The 14,902-nt window shown below is 48.4% G+C and overlaps 1 protein-coding gene across 1 annotated transcript in view; it reads right to left on the bottom strand.

Moving 5' to 3' along the window:
- The window catches only part of LRRC75A (leucine rich repeat containing 75A), a 62,144-nt gene that overhangs the window by 22,752 nt on the left and 24,490 nt on the right, over positions 1-14,902 (bottom strand). Inside the window, exon 2 of the mRNA XM_009993292.1 lies at positions 12,810-12,938. Coding sequence (XP_009991594.1) covers positions 12,810-12,938 — 129 coding nt within the window. The remainder of the gene's footprint in view (positions 1-12,809; positions 12,939-14,902) is intronic.

The raw sequence follows: 14,902 nt of genomic DNA, 5'->3' as shown, positions 1-14,902 counted from the left end.
GCATGGTGAATGTAAGTCATACATCTTGTCCACACAATCCAAATAAAGTGACAATATGGTTCTGAACGGGTCCATTTGACCCCCTAATGCCCCCATGCAGAAATTCTTTTGGAAATAAATCAAGGCCATTTTAATTCAAATTAAAGGGGAAATGGAACTAATTTAATAAAGGCCATTCTAATAAGAATGAGGTCGTTTCCAGCAGGGTTCACTGCCACTTGCTCTTTCCTGAGTTTCCCCAGGATCTCAGCCAGGGGGCCAAACTCCACCTGCACCTTCCCCTGATCAAGGCTGGGGCCACAAACACACTGGCAGCAGAAACACTCTGGTGGCTTTTGTAAGGGAAGGATGTGACCTAGGATTAATCCACATCATGACATGGCCAGGAAAAGACCAGCTGGTCCTGGAAGAGAATGAAGGCCTTTCATATGAGAAGACACATTTGGCTTCTTCTTACAGGAAAAATGCTTTTTTTTTGGTATGGGAACTTCAGAGCTGGGCTGGGTGACCCTGCTCTCAGCACGGCTCCAGCAGCAAGTGACCTGCAGGGCCCTTCCCAGGCTCTGCTTGTGTCCCTCTCCAGCCATCCCTGCAGCAGCAGGAGGCTTGAAAAAACAACAAAACCAAACCAGCTCCTGATTTCCCACCACAGAAGGGCACTTGGTGGTGGAGCTGGGTCCATGGGGGGCAGGATACAGACCTGAGAACAGCCAGTGAGACCCTTGCAGAGTGGTCAAACCACCAAGGCTGGCTGCCTTTCCTGGAGGCTCTGCCTGGAGAGAAGCATCTCCACCTTGAACAAATCTCTCCTTTCTGTTCTGTGATGTGGTATTTTACAATGACCACTGTGGGTCCAGAGCTTATAGATGGTCAAAGCCTGCCATCAAATAAGGTGCTGATCTACCTGATATCAGATCACCTGACGTAGGGGTGGTTTTGTACAAAACTATCTCGGATATTAGGAAGTGGTTTGTGGGAAATCCTGCTGAGAGTGTGTTAAAAGATACTCAGAAAGAGAAATGCATGGACATAGAAATTGCACAGAAACAAAACAAACCAGCCAAACAGCTCCAGGTGCTCCTTGGATAAGGAGAGTTGTTCATACTGAAAACCCTACTGTCTTCCTTCTGGTTTGCTAGGACACAGGCTTTACCATCAAAATTCCCTCTGAAAGAAGGACAGAGGTAAAAGCAGCTAAAGTGGCATAAATAAAAGGGAAAGGAAAAGTTAGCTTAATTTTTGAGGAGAAGGACCAGTCTTCTATCCAGCAATAAACTATACTTTGATAAAGGTTTGAGAAAGTAAAGCTTCCTATCCAGCAGCAACCCTTTTGTACAGGATGGAGCATTCTGGAGATCTTAGAAGAGCTGAGAAGAGGAACCACTTCTCGTCTGCACTCCTGATCAGATAACTTATCCTATTACCTGGCAAAGCCCAAACCCAGCAACCCTTAGAAGAGCTGAGAAGAGGAACCACTTCTCATCTGCACTCCTGATCAGAGAACCTGGCAAAGCCCAAACCCAGCAACTAAACCACCCAGTACAATTTCAAGCCCTGTGTTGGGGCCTCCAGTGCCCCAGCCAGGGCTGCAGAGGGAGGAGTGACAGCCCCAGCTACTGCACAATGTGACCCCAAGCTCCTTGAAGATTGAGGCCATGATCAGCTGCAGGCCCCAGGCTGAGATTATGTAGCTTAAGCAGCACTTCTGGTCTTCACCACTTTATTGCAGAAGCCTGACAGAGTGGGAGCAGCAGTGGCTGAAGGTGTCCCTTAGCAGATGGCAGGTGCTCCCTGCCAAAGCTCACAGCATAAGCTCTGGAAGCAAGCACAGGAAAATTAAGGTTTTGTGGAGTCCTGGCAGAGAGCAGCATAAAACTCAATGAGGGAGAAAGTCAACAACTGGTGCAAAATGAGTGGCCTCAACCTGGGGACTTCTGGGCAGAAGGTGCCCACAGGGATAACCAGGCTCTTGGCTGAGGGTAACCTGCCTGACCCACAGCTCCTTGCCATGCTCATTGCAGTCTGTCTCCAGAAGGGAAGGATGTGACCTAGGATTAATCCACATCATGACATGGCCAGGAAAAGACCAGCTGGTCCTGGAAGAGAATGAAGGCCTTTCATATGAGAAGACACATTTGGCTTCTTCTTACAGGAAAAATGCTTTTTTTTTGGTATGGGAACTTCAGAGCTGGGCTGGGTGACCCTGCTCTCAGCACGGCTCCAGCAGCAAGTGACCTGCAGGGCCCTTCCCAGGCTCTGCTTGTGTCCCTCTCCAGCCATCCCTGCAGCAGCAGGAGGCTTGAAAAAACAACAAAACCAAACCAGCTCCTGATTTCCCACCACAGAAGGGCACTTGGTGGTGGAGCTGGGTCCATGGGGGGCAGGATACAGACCTGAGAACAGCCAGTGAGACCCTTGCAGAGTGGTCAAACCACCAAGGCTGGCTGCCTTTCCTGGAGGCTCTGCCTGGAGAGAAGCATCTCCACCTTGAACAAATCTCTCCTTTCTGTTCTGTGATGTGGTATTTTACAATGACCACTGTGGGTCCAGAGCTTATAGATGGTCAAAGCCTGCCATCAAATAAGGTGCTGATCTACCTGATATCAGATCACCTGACGTAGGGGTGGTTTTGTACAAAACTATCTCGGATATTAGGAAGTGGTTTGTGGGAAATCCTGCTGAGAGTGTGTTAAAAGATACTCAGAAAGAGAAATGCATGGACATAGAAATTGCACAGAAACAAAACAAACCAGCCAAACAGCTCCAGGTGCTCCTTGGATAAGGAGAGTTGTTCATACTGAAAACCCTACTGTCTTCCTTCTGGTTTGCTAGGACACAGGCTTTACCATCAAAATTCCCTCTGAAAGAAGGACAGAGGTAAAAGCAGCTAAAGTGGCATAAATAAAAGGGAAAGGAAAAGTTAGCTTAATTTTTGAGGAGAAGGACCAGTCTTCTATCCAGCAATAAACTATACTTTGATAAAGGTTTGAGAAAGTAAAGCTTCCTATCCAGCAGCAACCCTTTTGTACAGGATGGAGCATTCTGGAGATCTTAGAAGAGCTGAGAAGAGGAACCACTTCTCGTCTGCACTCCTGATCAGATAACTTATCCTATTACCTGGCAAAGCCCAAACCCAGCAACCAAACCACCCAGTACAATTTCAAGCCCTGTGTTGGGGCCTCCAGTGCCCCAGCCAGGGCTGCAGAGGGAGGAGTGACAGCCCCAGCTACTGCACAATGTGACCCCAAGCTCCTTGAAGATTGAGGCCATGATCAGCTGCAGGCCCCAGGCTGAGATCATGTAGCTTAAGCAGCACTTCTGGTCTTCACCACTTTATTGCAGAAGCCTGACAGAGTGGGAGCAGCAGTGGCTGAAGGTGTCCCTTAGCAGATGGCAGGTGCTCCCTGCCAAAGCTCACAGCATAAGCTCTGGAAGCAAGCACAGGAAAATTAAGGTTTTGTGGAGTCCTGGCAGAGAGCAGCATAAAACTCAATGAGGGAGAAAGTCAACAACTGGTGCAAAATGAGTGGCCTCAACCTGGGGACTTCTGGGCAGAAGGTGCCCACAGGGATAACCAGGCTCTTGGCTGAGGGTAACCTGCCTGACCCACAGCTCCTTGCCATGCTCATTGCAGTCTGTCTCCAGAAGATCCCATTGTCTCTGTGATCCAAAAGGAGCAACTGGCTTCAAACAAATGAACCAAACATGCAGCCAGCGACCCTGGCATGTGCGTTCACTTAATGCCTCAAGAACCTCAACCCCTCTGCTGCCAGGCAGATCTAGCAATGCTGCAAACCCTCTCCTCAACTCAGCCCAAACACAAAGGCACAAGATTGCCAGGTCTCACCATCACACGTTGGTTGCAGAGACCTTCAGATGACCAGGAAGGGACTGAGCACCAGCAAGATTAACTCGTTTGCTCTCAGTAAAGGACTTGCTGCTATTGAACTCTTAAAAACCAGAGCTGGACTGGACACCACAAAGCTACTGCCAAACCTGGGACACTTCAGGGCTGAAGACATCCACCCTGGGCACCCTGACATGGTACAAGTGCTCACTGAGGACCATCACAGAGTACTGAGGACCCCAGCAATTAAACCCTACCTTGAACTAGCTCAAATTAGGAGCTGGTGAAGCTGTGCAGCAGCAGAACATTAAAAGAGGAAAATTGTAGAAACAAAGAAGAGAAATGGAAACCGATTTTGCAGCTCAGACCCTGCTACAAGAACTGCTCCTCATCCCCCTGATGAGAGGTCAGAGTGTGATGCATCAGATTCAGTGTTGACAGACAGAAATGAAAAGCCATGTACAGCTGGGCTTATCAAGAGAGCCAGAAGTACAAGATGAATGGCATTGCAGCAACTCAGGAAGTTATTCAAAACGATCCTGGAGTAATATTACACTTGGACTTCAGAGAAGCAATTAAAGAAGGCAATAAAATCTGAGGTGATAGATGGCTTTGGGGGAGCATGTAACATAAAGGGAAAATGCAAAAAAGAATACAAAAATCTTTTGTGAGAGCTACTGGAGGGTATCCAGCTTGGCTTCCACAGCAGAGGATAAATGAGCAGCAGTCAAAACGATGTGGGGATCAGCAGGGGACCCATGTGCTGCTCTGCACCCATGGGTGGCATTGCCCAATGCCACCAACCACAGCCTCAGCCAAGGTGAACAGCAACACGGTGACTGTGGAGGAGGCTCCTGAGCATCACCACTCCAACACCTGCTCCTTATACACACAGTGAGATCCTCAGCCAAATGAACAGAGCCCACTTCAGCACTATAAACAAAGTCACTAATGGGAAGGCCATTTAGACACCAGGGTTCATTCCTGGATGGGTCACGAGAACATCCTTTCCATGACAACTGCATCCGTAGCCTTCTGATAGGCCCCCAACTCTCCTTGTTCAACCATTCATTTCTGCAAATCCACACGACCAGCAGACCATTTGCTTGCTTAGTATTCACATACTTGGGAGTTAGACTGGAAATAGATGCTAAAACAGCCATCCCAAGTGCCCAAGTCTCCCCTCCAGCTGTACCACAGGAGAGGCCCCCACCACACACTCTTCAGCACTGGAGGTAAATAAATCATGGTCCTGCCAGGAGGCAGGGAATCAATACATTTCCTTCCTTTGTGGCAAAGTATGTTCTGATTAAAAGCTAAATTAGCTGAACTCAAACGCCAATTACCACCAGAAAACATCAATAAAATATGTTGCTGCTGTTTAATGAGGTACCTGCTTCCTTCATCCATCATTTCCCCTGGGGACACTCACTGGGTGCCACTGCAGAGGCTGCAGGTGCAGCACATGGCAGGGCAGACAGCCCTGGATGCTCAGCTCAGAATGGGAACCTGCCTTTGCACCAGTGTTTCCTTCTCTTCTTTGGCACTAAAATACTTGTGCTGACCTGCCCCTCCTCCCTTCTGCTTTGGATTCAGCTGTGAGGTTTGCTGCAGGTGCCTTCTGAGAAAAGAAGGAGCCACCAGGAAGATCTTTTCCCACTACTAGTTCTGTTGGTTTTTTTTCCATCTTCTCCAGCTCCAACCCACACGATGGTGCCCATTACTGACAGGTGGTGGCACCCAAGAGGTTCTCACTGCTGGGCAGGACAGGAGAAGCACTTCCCACCACTCAGTGTGGCACCTGACATTTGGGAGGCACTGCAAAATCCAGCTCCGAGCTGACAAAATCCAGCCTGTGGCACTTGGGAGGGTTTGCAGATGGTGACACACTGGTTAGGAAAGGTCATCCTGTTATTATGGGAACTGAGTGAGGAGCCTGGCAATTCTGCCAGCTGGCATTATTGAGATTTTGGGTTTAAGCAACCCAAAAGAGATAACAACATTAAAGTTTGATAAAAGTCACACTGGAGTTTTTATTTTTGAAAGAGTCAGTCAGCTCATCCAGAAACATTTGTGTTTCTGCTCAGAGCAGGGACATTGGAACCTGATGATCTTTAAGGTCCCAAAACATCAATAAAATATGTTGCTGCTGTTTAATGAGGTACCTGCTTCCTTCATCCATCATTTCCCCTGGGGACACTCACTGGGTGCCACTGCAGAGGCTGCAGGTGCAGCACATGGCAGGGCAGACAGCCCTGGATGCTCAGCTCAGAATGGGAACCTGCCTTTGCACCAGTGTTTCCTTCTCTTCTTTGGCACTAAAATACTTGTGCTGACCTGCCCCTCCTCCCTTCTGCTTTGGATTCAGCTGTGAGGTTTGCTGCAGGTGCCTTCTGAGAAAAGAAGGAGCCACCAGGAAGATCTTTTCCCACTACTAGTTCTGTTGGTTTTTTTTCCATCTTCTCCAGCTCCAACCCACACGATGGTGCCCATTACTGACAGGTGGTGGCACCCAAGAGGTTCTCACTGCTGGGCAGGACAGGAGAAGCACTTCCCACCACTCAGTGTGGCACCTGACATTTGGGAGGCACTGCAAAATCCAGCTCCGAGCTGACAAAATCCAGCCTGTGGCACTTGGGAGGGTTTGCAGATGGTGACACACTGGTTAGGAAAGGTCATCCTGTTATTATGGGAACTGAGTGAGGAGCCTGGCAATTCTGCCAGCTGGCATTATTGAGATTTTGGGTTTAAGCAACCCAAAAGAGATAACAACATTAAAGTTTGATAAAAGTCACACTGGAGTTTTTATTTTTGAAAGAGTCAGTCAGCTCATCCAGAAACATTTGTGTTTCTGCTCAGAGCAGGGACATTGGAACCTGATGATCTTTAAGGTCCCTTCCAACTTTAACCATTCTATGGTTTTATGATTCTACAGCCTCTTCCATCCCAAATGGTCTGCAGCATTCCAGAGACTGGCGAATGACAGTTTGTTCACTGACCCTCACATAGTAACAGTGAAGGGGAGCTGGGAACGTGAGCAGGACTCCTTTGTCCCTCCAGACTGCAGACCAGTGGGACACACTGTCCTGCTTAGCCCAGTCCCACAACAAACTCAGCACTTTTTAATCCAAAGGCACTTATGTCACTGAGAACAGGGTGCTTGGGATGGGCTGCCCCAGGCTGGTCCCCTCCACCTGCCTCTTCTGCACCAAATCCCATCACAAGCTGGACTTCCCTCAGAGATGTAACTGGTTTAAAAGTCTGGAAAGAGATACCTACTTCTCATAAATAGGCCACAACTGCCCAGGCACCCAAGGGAGACACTGGCTAGCCAGAAAGGGGGGTTACCCCATCCTACAGCTGTGACACTGGTGCTGGGGGGGAAATACAAATTTAGCATCTTTTATAAGGTGCTATTGCTTGAAATCTAACTAACCTACCTGACATTTTAATGGATTTATTATTTTTCTTTTAAAGAACAGGAAAACTCTCCCTGGTTCCTACACCATGAGGCTGCTTAAATTAAGAGTTGCATCCTGTCACTTCCTCACTGCTGCTGGCAAAGTGTATTTTTTAGAAAAGAAAGAGAGGCCAGCAGAACAGGGCCACAGATCAGACATCCCTCCCTACAGAGGGGATGAGCACCAGGGAGCAAATTCATCAGGCAGGGAAGGACAAGGACAGCAGAGGTTTCCTCACATCATACAGGGTTTGGAAAAGGAGGCTGAGGCAAAGCTCATCTCCTCTGCCTCTGCAGTCCCATTTCACACAGAAAACCAGTAATTTGCCAGGAGTGGTACCAGCACAGCCCATCTAGACCTCACTGTTATTCCCTTTTAGCCTTAATATTTACAAAAACCTGCCGAGTGCAATTTTCCCATTTCCAAGGCATTCTGCTCAGCTTTAGCTCACTCACAGGGGCTCCAGAGAACATTTCTCTCTGTGCAAAGAAAAAATGAGCAGAGGACATGACACATTAAGTTGGGAAAGAATCAGAGTTCTCTCTAGTTGGGTCTGAGCTTCACAGCCTGTTTCACCCTGCAGGATATCTCAAAGTGCTCCAGATGTCTTAATATCCACAAACAGGGATCTTCAAACTTGGAGCAACACCAGCAAAATACAAGGACCCATTAATACAGAATACAGTTGACTTAATTGAATCCCCATCCTCCCCTTTGCTTTTGTATCAGGTTTTTGGGGGTTTCGAGGGCTTTCATTTAGAAACCATCTTCCTTTTGTGATATTACTTACAGCAAAGAGCAAATAATTCTCTCATAGCACTTTGCATCTGGAATCTGAGAGCTTTGCCAGAGAACGTGTGAGGTGCCTTTTCCTTGCACATCTAATGGCAAAAGGGAAAGGTAAGAAAGTCGTGGAGACTGACAAGCTCACCCAACAGACTGTGCCTCAGTGTCCCTCAACGCACCATCACTTTGTACCTGAAACTCAGCTCATACTGCTATAAAATGAGTGTGACAACTTGAATTCTAGATCAAATAACAAGAGGCGTGGAAGAGGAGCTGGATTATGTGCATAGTTTGGGGATACAGGCACTGGGCTGGTGGTCACAGTGTCCTCATTACATTTGTCCTCTATAAACCGAGTTAATTCATATGGTTTTAGCCACATGTCACAGCACACAGGGCAGTAACTAAGAGGAAAATTGCTCATCTTAGCTTCAACGTAGCTCCATCAGATATAACACATTTTAAAAATGGAAGGCATAAAAATTCAAAATCATCTGTGAGTTAAATCCTAAATCCATGGGGCTGAAGAAGGGTTTGAAAGAGATTATTTCATCTAGGTCACAATAACTACTTTTACTTTCTGTGATTTCTTGTTTGCATGGTTGACAATTCACATAATCAAACCCACACTCCAAACCTGATCAATTTAGAGCTCACACAGAGGAAGACATCTGAGCCAGAGATGTGGCTAAGCATATATTTCTCAAATGAGACAGAGTGAACAAGAAAATAGATCACTCTCTCCAGAGCTACAGGGGCAAAATCCATTTTGCCTCCAGTCCCAGCACGTCGTCTCTCCAGCCACATCAATTTCTTAGAAGAGATTTTAAATGTCCTCCCAGCCCATGGCTGTCACCATGTACCTTTAAACACTACAAGAAGAGGCTGAGGACCCCATCACCTGCCATGCACAGCTTCCATGCTGGGATGTTTGCCTGTATCCAGCCCCCTACATGCAAAGGGGGTTTCATCTTTCACCTGCCTTCCTAGTGGAGCTGCAGCCCCAGAAGTGCAGGCACTGACAGAAGATTAGACAGGCAAAGCTGGACTTTGGGGCAGGGTTTTGTCACCCTTCCCTGGCCATCGACTGGCAGAAAAGCCTACCTCCCTGGAAAACAACAGGATGGGGATCAGTAAGGCCAAAATCTCCCTTTGGATTTACTCTGGGCAGCCTTCAGGGGCTGGTGGAGCTTCCATGGTACATCTCCAGGATGGTAAGAGCTGGTGCAATCAAACACTTCAAAGTCACAAGGGAAAAACCCAGCCTCTGCTCAAGGCTTTACTTTTCCCCTCCCCTGCCTCCACTCAGTGCTTATCCCACATTCAACAAGTCCTCAAACTGGAGGAAAACTTGACTCACCCCCTATCACAGTCATCAGTCACCCATACATGTGGCTCTGGTGTGTGGAAAAAGAAACCAGTTTAATTTTCCAATAGTTCATGGCCAGATATTCTTACGGGGGCCCTTTGCTCCTTACGTGCTTGTGTTTTCAGCTCCTTTGCCTGGAACAGCTCCTGCTGGAAACCTGAGTGGCTGCAGGAGGGATAGAGGGCAGCTCTGTCCCACACCACATGGCTTTGCCAAAGCATTTTGTCCCCAGTGGTCCCTGGGGACAGACAGAGTCCCAGGGGCTGATGGCACCAGCTGCCTCCTGCTCCTGGCACCTTGTTCTGGAAAGGGGTGGCCCTGCAGGGCACAGTAGGGTGACAGTTTCCCTGCTCTCATGCCAACACTCACCACCTGCCAGCAGCAGCCTCCTAAGGGACATCTGGCCCAGAGAAGCTGCCACTTGCACCAGCACCAAAACAACTGCACAGCGTGGTGCAAGCCCCAAGCTGTGCAAAGCAGGGGGAGAGGACCAAATGCACCCAAGGAGCAGCATCTCATGCAGAAGAACCTCAGTGCTGCAGGGACTGGTGGTGTCTGGGTTGGCTATTGCTTGTTTTGCCAGCATGGTTTGCCAGGAGCCCATGATTCAGTACGAGGGGGTTGCATCTCTCTGCTTACACTGGCACCAACCCCATCAGAGGCTTTAGTGCCAAAATGCCCATGCAGGCAGACATGCAAAAGCAGAAACTCAGCAGTTCCCCGTTGCATCAGCAGCCTGGGGTGATTTTTATGAGTGCAGAGCACACACTTGGCCAGGGCTCAATGCTGCTCTCCCAAGGCAGAATGTGGAGGAGAAACCAGCTTAGTCACGATGCTCTGGAAAGGGGAACCTCAGCGGGGGGACGGGGCCTCTGCCTGGAAACATGCCCATCAAAATAGGTTTCTCCAGTTTCCCATCTCATTGCCCATAGGGAGAAGAGAGGAAAGGATCCTATTCTCCAGAAGGAAAGGGATAAACTGGTATCCTTACATGGGCTTAGCTGTGCCTGTAGCTTGAGCTCATGCTGTAGGACATGGGACATCCATCCTGGGTCTAGGGATGGAGATTTGGGTCCCTGAAGTGCCCAGGCTGTGTTTGCACACTGCTGTGCCAACCCCACCCTTCCCAACATGGTTTATTGAGTGCAGAGAGTTTTATGAAGCACTTCCAGAGCCAGTTTCACACCAGAGCCCAGGCAGACACACCTAAAGCATCACCACAGCTTTTCCTCAGCAACATTAGAGAAGTATTTAAATAGATCAAAAAAAGCAATTTCCCCTCATTTTTTAGCAGTGGAGGAGGCTATTATCAAGTCAAACACCCTCAAGAAACAGCACTGAACTTCACAGACTCTAAAGAAAATTAAACCCCCATTATTAGCAGTAAGTACAGGACAGCAATGCCTCCAGGGCCAGCCCAGCCCCTGCCCAATCACAGTGGGCACATCACACCTGTGGATGGTCCCTTCCAAAAAAGAGTTTGAAAATGCCACGTGCAAGTCAAACAGAGGCACAAGAGGGGTTCAGCCTTGCAGTTCAGCAGCAGAGATGAGAACAGAGAGCTCTGAGTTTGCTGTCTCCAGGAGGGAAAAACAAACAAACCCCCTACCCAACAAAATCCAAGGATACAGAGTGCAACAAGTGTGCTCTTGGCAGGAATTCAGAGGTCTGATGGGCTTGCTGGGACCTGCTGGGAGACACACACATTCCCTCCCGGAATGCCTGAAAAATATCCGAGGATCACTGTGTGATCCCCAACAGGAGCTGGGTCTCTCTCAGGTGTGTGTCTGTCTGTGTGTGTGACAATCCTGGGACAAGGGCAGGGCTGATTCCCCCAGGAGGGGCTGCAGCCCACTGTTTCACAGGGGATGGACCCACAAACACCAGACACAGGCCCTGCCTGGGGCATTTGTACCTCTCCTCCCTGCTCCAGGTGATGACAGCATTCCAAGTCTTATGTGCTGCAATGAACCTGGATGATTGATGCCATGGCAGTGCTCCAGGCAGCTCATTCCCAAGGACAATAAGGCATGGGAAGGGTTTGGAGGATGAGGAAGGAGAGTGTTGGGAATAACATGGCCTGGGAGGTGGTTCCTAGTGGCTCTCAAACAAAGCTCTGTCACATCTGCAAGCGTGACCAGAGCCAAACACAGGTTACAGGGGTGGAAGGGCTTCCTTTTTGCTCCAAGTGAACTTCTTGGTAGCCTATTAGTTCCAGAAAGCAAGTTCAGGGAAGCCACACAGCTCCCACACTCCCAGGGAAGCTGTTATGCTGAAGATGTCTCATCAATAAGCTCTGCAAACCCTCCTTTGGGAACACATCACTTTCTACAATTCACATGTTTTTAAAAAAATAATTCCTGAGCAGCAATGTGCAGCACAGAAGAAAAACACAACCATGATAAATGAGCCTTCAGCTTCCCCACCACACTCGGACCATGACTATAGCTCTAGGACACATCACAATGTTTTAGCAGAGCTGTGCCATCCTCCCAGAATTACAGTTGGGAAACTGCAGCACAGGAGGGCTGAGAGATCAAAAATCCCTCGAGATCTGATGTTACCTACATCTCCTGTGATCTCTGGTAGTGTTTGGTCTTCTCTCTTCCCCTCTTGCATGTTTAGAGAGCTCAGACATTTCACACCTCTCTGAGCCTAAGTTGCTCTGCCAAACAGACACAGACAACACTGCTTATTTAAAAGAAAGTCTGGGGAAAGGAACCCTAATGAGCCAAACAGCCAGTGGCCACCACGCAAAGCCACATTTACCATGGAAGAGAAGGGAGGGAGCCAGGCAGAGATTTTCAAAAGCCCTAATGCAGCTGTGGCTGCCAGTGAGCAGATGGGGCCAACAGTTTGAAAAGCCCACATCTGCCTGGGGTTGTACTGGCAGAGAAACCTACCAATGGCAGAATCCCAGCAGCAGCCCATGGAGGCTGCACATTTTTGGAAACCTGGCCTTGAAAGCACAGCCAAGGACTCTCTCATCTCTTGGGGTCAAGATAAATATCACATGAGGGTGAGGAATAGCCTGTTACCCTTGCGAGGCAGAACGTGTTCCTGATGGGGTTTGGTCTTGAGCACAGACACACAAAGGGGCAGAAAGCAGAAACCATTTGCAAAACAAAGTGCTGACAGCCAAAGTATGAACATCAGGGAAGTGTCACGTGGTCAAACTGTGCAATCAAACCATGGTGTCTGAGCAGTCCCCTCCATCCAAAGACACACAAGCACTGCAGAAACCAGGAAACTTTTTCCCAAGAACTCAGAGGGAAGCTCCATGTTCCCAGCAGAGCAGCTTCCCAAGCCAGCAGTGCTGGAGGTGTGACAAGACCATGGTACCTACCGGCTTGGGGCAGTGGATGTATCTAGCAAGGCTGATGATCAAGTCATGAGTGATGGGATCCACCAGGTTTCGAAAGCTGGCGTATCGATAGAGGACATCATCCAGAGAGGTGGACTCCATTCCTAAATCCTGCAGAAAACAGGACAAAGCAGCAAGATCAGATGTGCTACAAAAGCCAGTGCTAATGTCATCCTTAACATCAGCCAACATTGGTGGTTCCCATGAAGAAGCCAAGGAGGAAATGATCCCCACCACCACCCAACACAAGGCAGGGACAGATGAGGACAATGCCCTGGGGAAAGCTGCTGTCTGGGCTTTATCTGCTCTGCAAAGGTGCTGCAGGATCAACCCCCTCATGCCACTCACAAGCCCTACATCCACCCAGAGAACAGTATCCTTGCAACAAAGTAAAATCAAAGATGACTCTGGAAGATGTGGCAGCTTGATCAGCATGAAACTGGAATAGGAGAATAAATATAGCAGAGATGTGCTCTGGATCTGCTGTGCACAGGGAGGAGGGAACGAGCCTAAAATTGCAGCAGGGGCAGCAGGAGGATAAATGGGGGGGTCTGGGAAGAATAAAGTGCTGGAGTAGATTGTCTGGGGAAGGGGTGGAGGCTCTGCCATTGGAGACTGGACAAGGATGTGTCAGGAACAATTCAGATGGAGCTAATCCTGCCCTGGGGATGGATCAGACCTCCTGAGGTCCCTTCCAACACTATTTTCTGGATTTCCAATCCTTAGACATAATAATTTGAGGAATTTTGGCAGAGAACTCATCATTATATGAAATATGTTAGTGCACCGGGACGAGGAGGAGAAGGGTTATATATAGGATACTCCTTTCACTTAAAATCTTTTAATTCCACTATGTTTTGTTCCTCAGCTGCAGCCCATCAGGAGACAGGACAGCCACCCTCTCAGATGGACACACGTTGCAGCAAGGTTCACCAGCCACCCCACAGGATGGGAGAATGGAGCCCATCCATCTCAAACCTGTGCTTTCACTGGTTTGGCTGCAAATTGTTTGTTTGGCAAAACAGGGCCAAGGCAGTGAGAAACCCACTCATGTGGGGCTGTTGTCTCTTGCTGGGAGCATTAAAAAAAATCATCCCGAGACAACAAATCCAGCCAGCCACAAAACCCACCCGGCCACTGATGGCAAACACACTTAGAGCTTGAAAAATAAAGCAGCTGAACTGATTTATGATCTATCTCATGGGCTCTGCCAAGTTGGCACTTTAAGAAAATTAATAAATCTCAGTGTTGAGATCTAGAGGTAGGACAAGGGTGTGCACTGGGCTCCCCAGAAACAGAGCTGGGCCAGCAGGGATGCCCACCAAGGCTGCTCCCATGTGGTCGGGTTTAATTAGGCTGGAAAAAACTAACTCCTACATTCAAGACCATCTTCATCCTTATATTTTTGTCACCACAGAGACTTCAGAGAAGGGGGAGGTTCAGGAGCTCAGGCCCCCTTGCAGGAAGAAAAGAAGGGAGAAATAGAAACTGTGCTGATAATGTAGGGCAGGGAGATTCCCAAAGGAAACATTCAGGGAGAGAACACCTCTCCCAACAGCAGTGAGGATGTTACCTACCAGCCTGGGAGAGCTCAGCATTAAGATTAGGCAAACATTAGGAGCTGGATTTAGCCCATGGCCACATGGCATGGGTGGCAGACACCAGACACTACCCACAGAGCCCATTTCAGAGCCTGGTAGAAGTAATCCTGCACACACAGAGCTCAGCACACCGGGATCTTTGAGGCTCAGACCAGCTGTAGCATCTTGCCACTTCCCTTTAAACATCTTAAAACTCAGACAATTTTCTCTTATGCTAAAATTAAAGTGTAGAAGCAATAAATTGGAGCATTTCTCCTCCTCTCTCCTGGGAGAGTTTATATTTTTCACATGAAGTATTCCCCCCTCCCTCCTGGTACACATTTTTTCATGCATATCTTTCTCAGCTGCTCCCTAAATCTCTCTGCCACACCAGCACTGTCTCTCTTCCACCACATGTAATATTTTAAAGCCACTCAAGGCTGAAACTTGTTTGAGGCCAAGTGATGAGCTCATCTGCAATGTAATATCTTAACA

This window comes from Chaetura pelagica, unplaced genomic scaffold, assembly GCF_000747805.2.
Source record: "Chaetura pelagica isolate M959 unplaced genomic scaffold, ChaPel_1.0 scaffold193, whole genome shotgun sequence".
NCBI lineage: Eukaryota > Metazoa > Chordata > Aves > Apodiformes > Apodidae > Chaetura > Chaetura pelagica.
The sequence above is the reverse complement of the archived record's forward strand: the minus strand, read 5'-3'. Positions and strand labels throughout refer to the sequence as shown.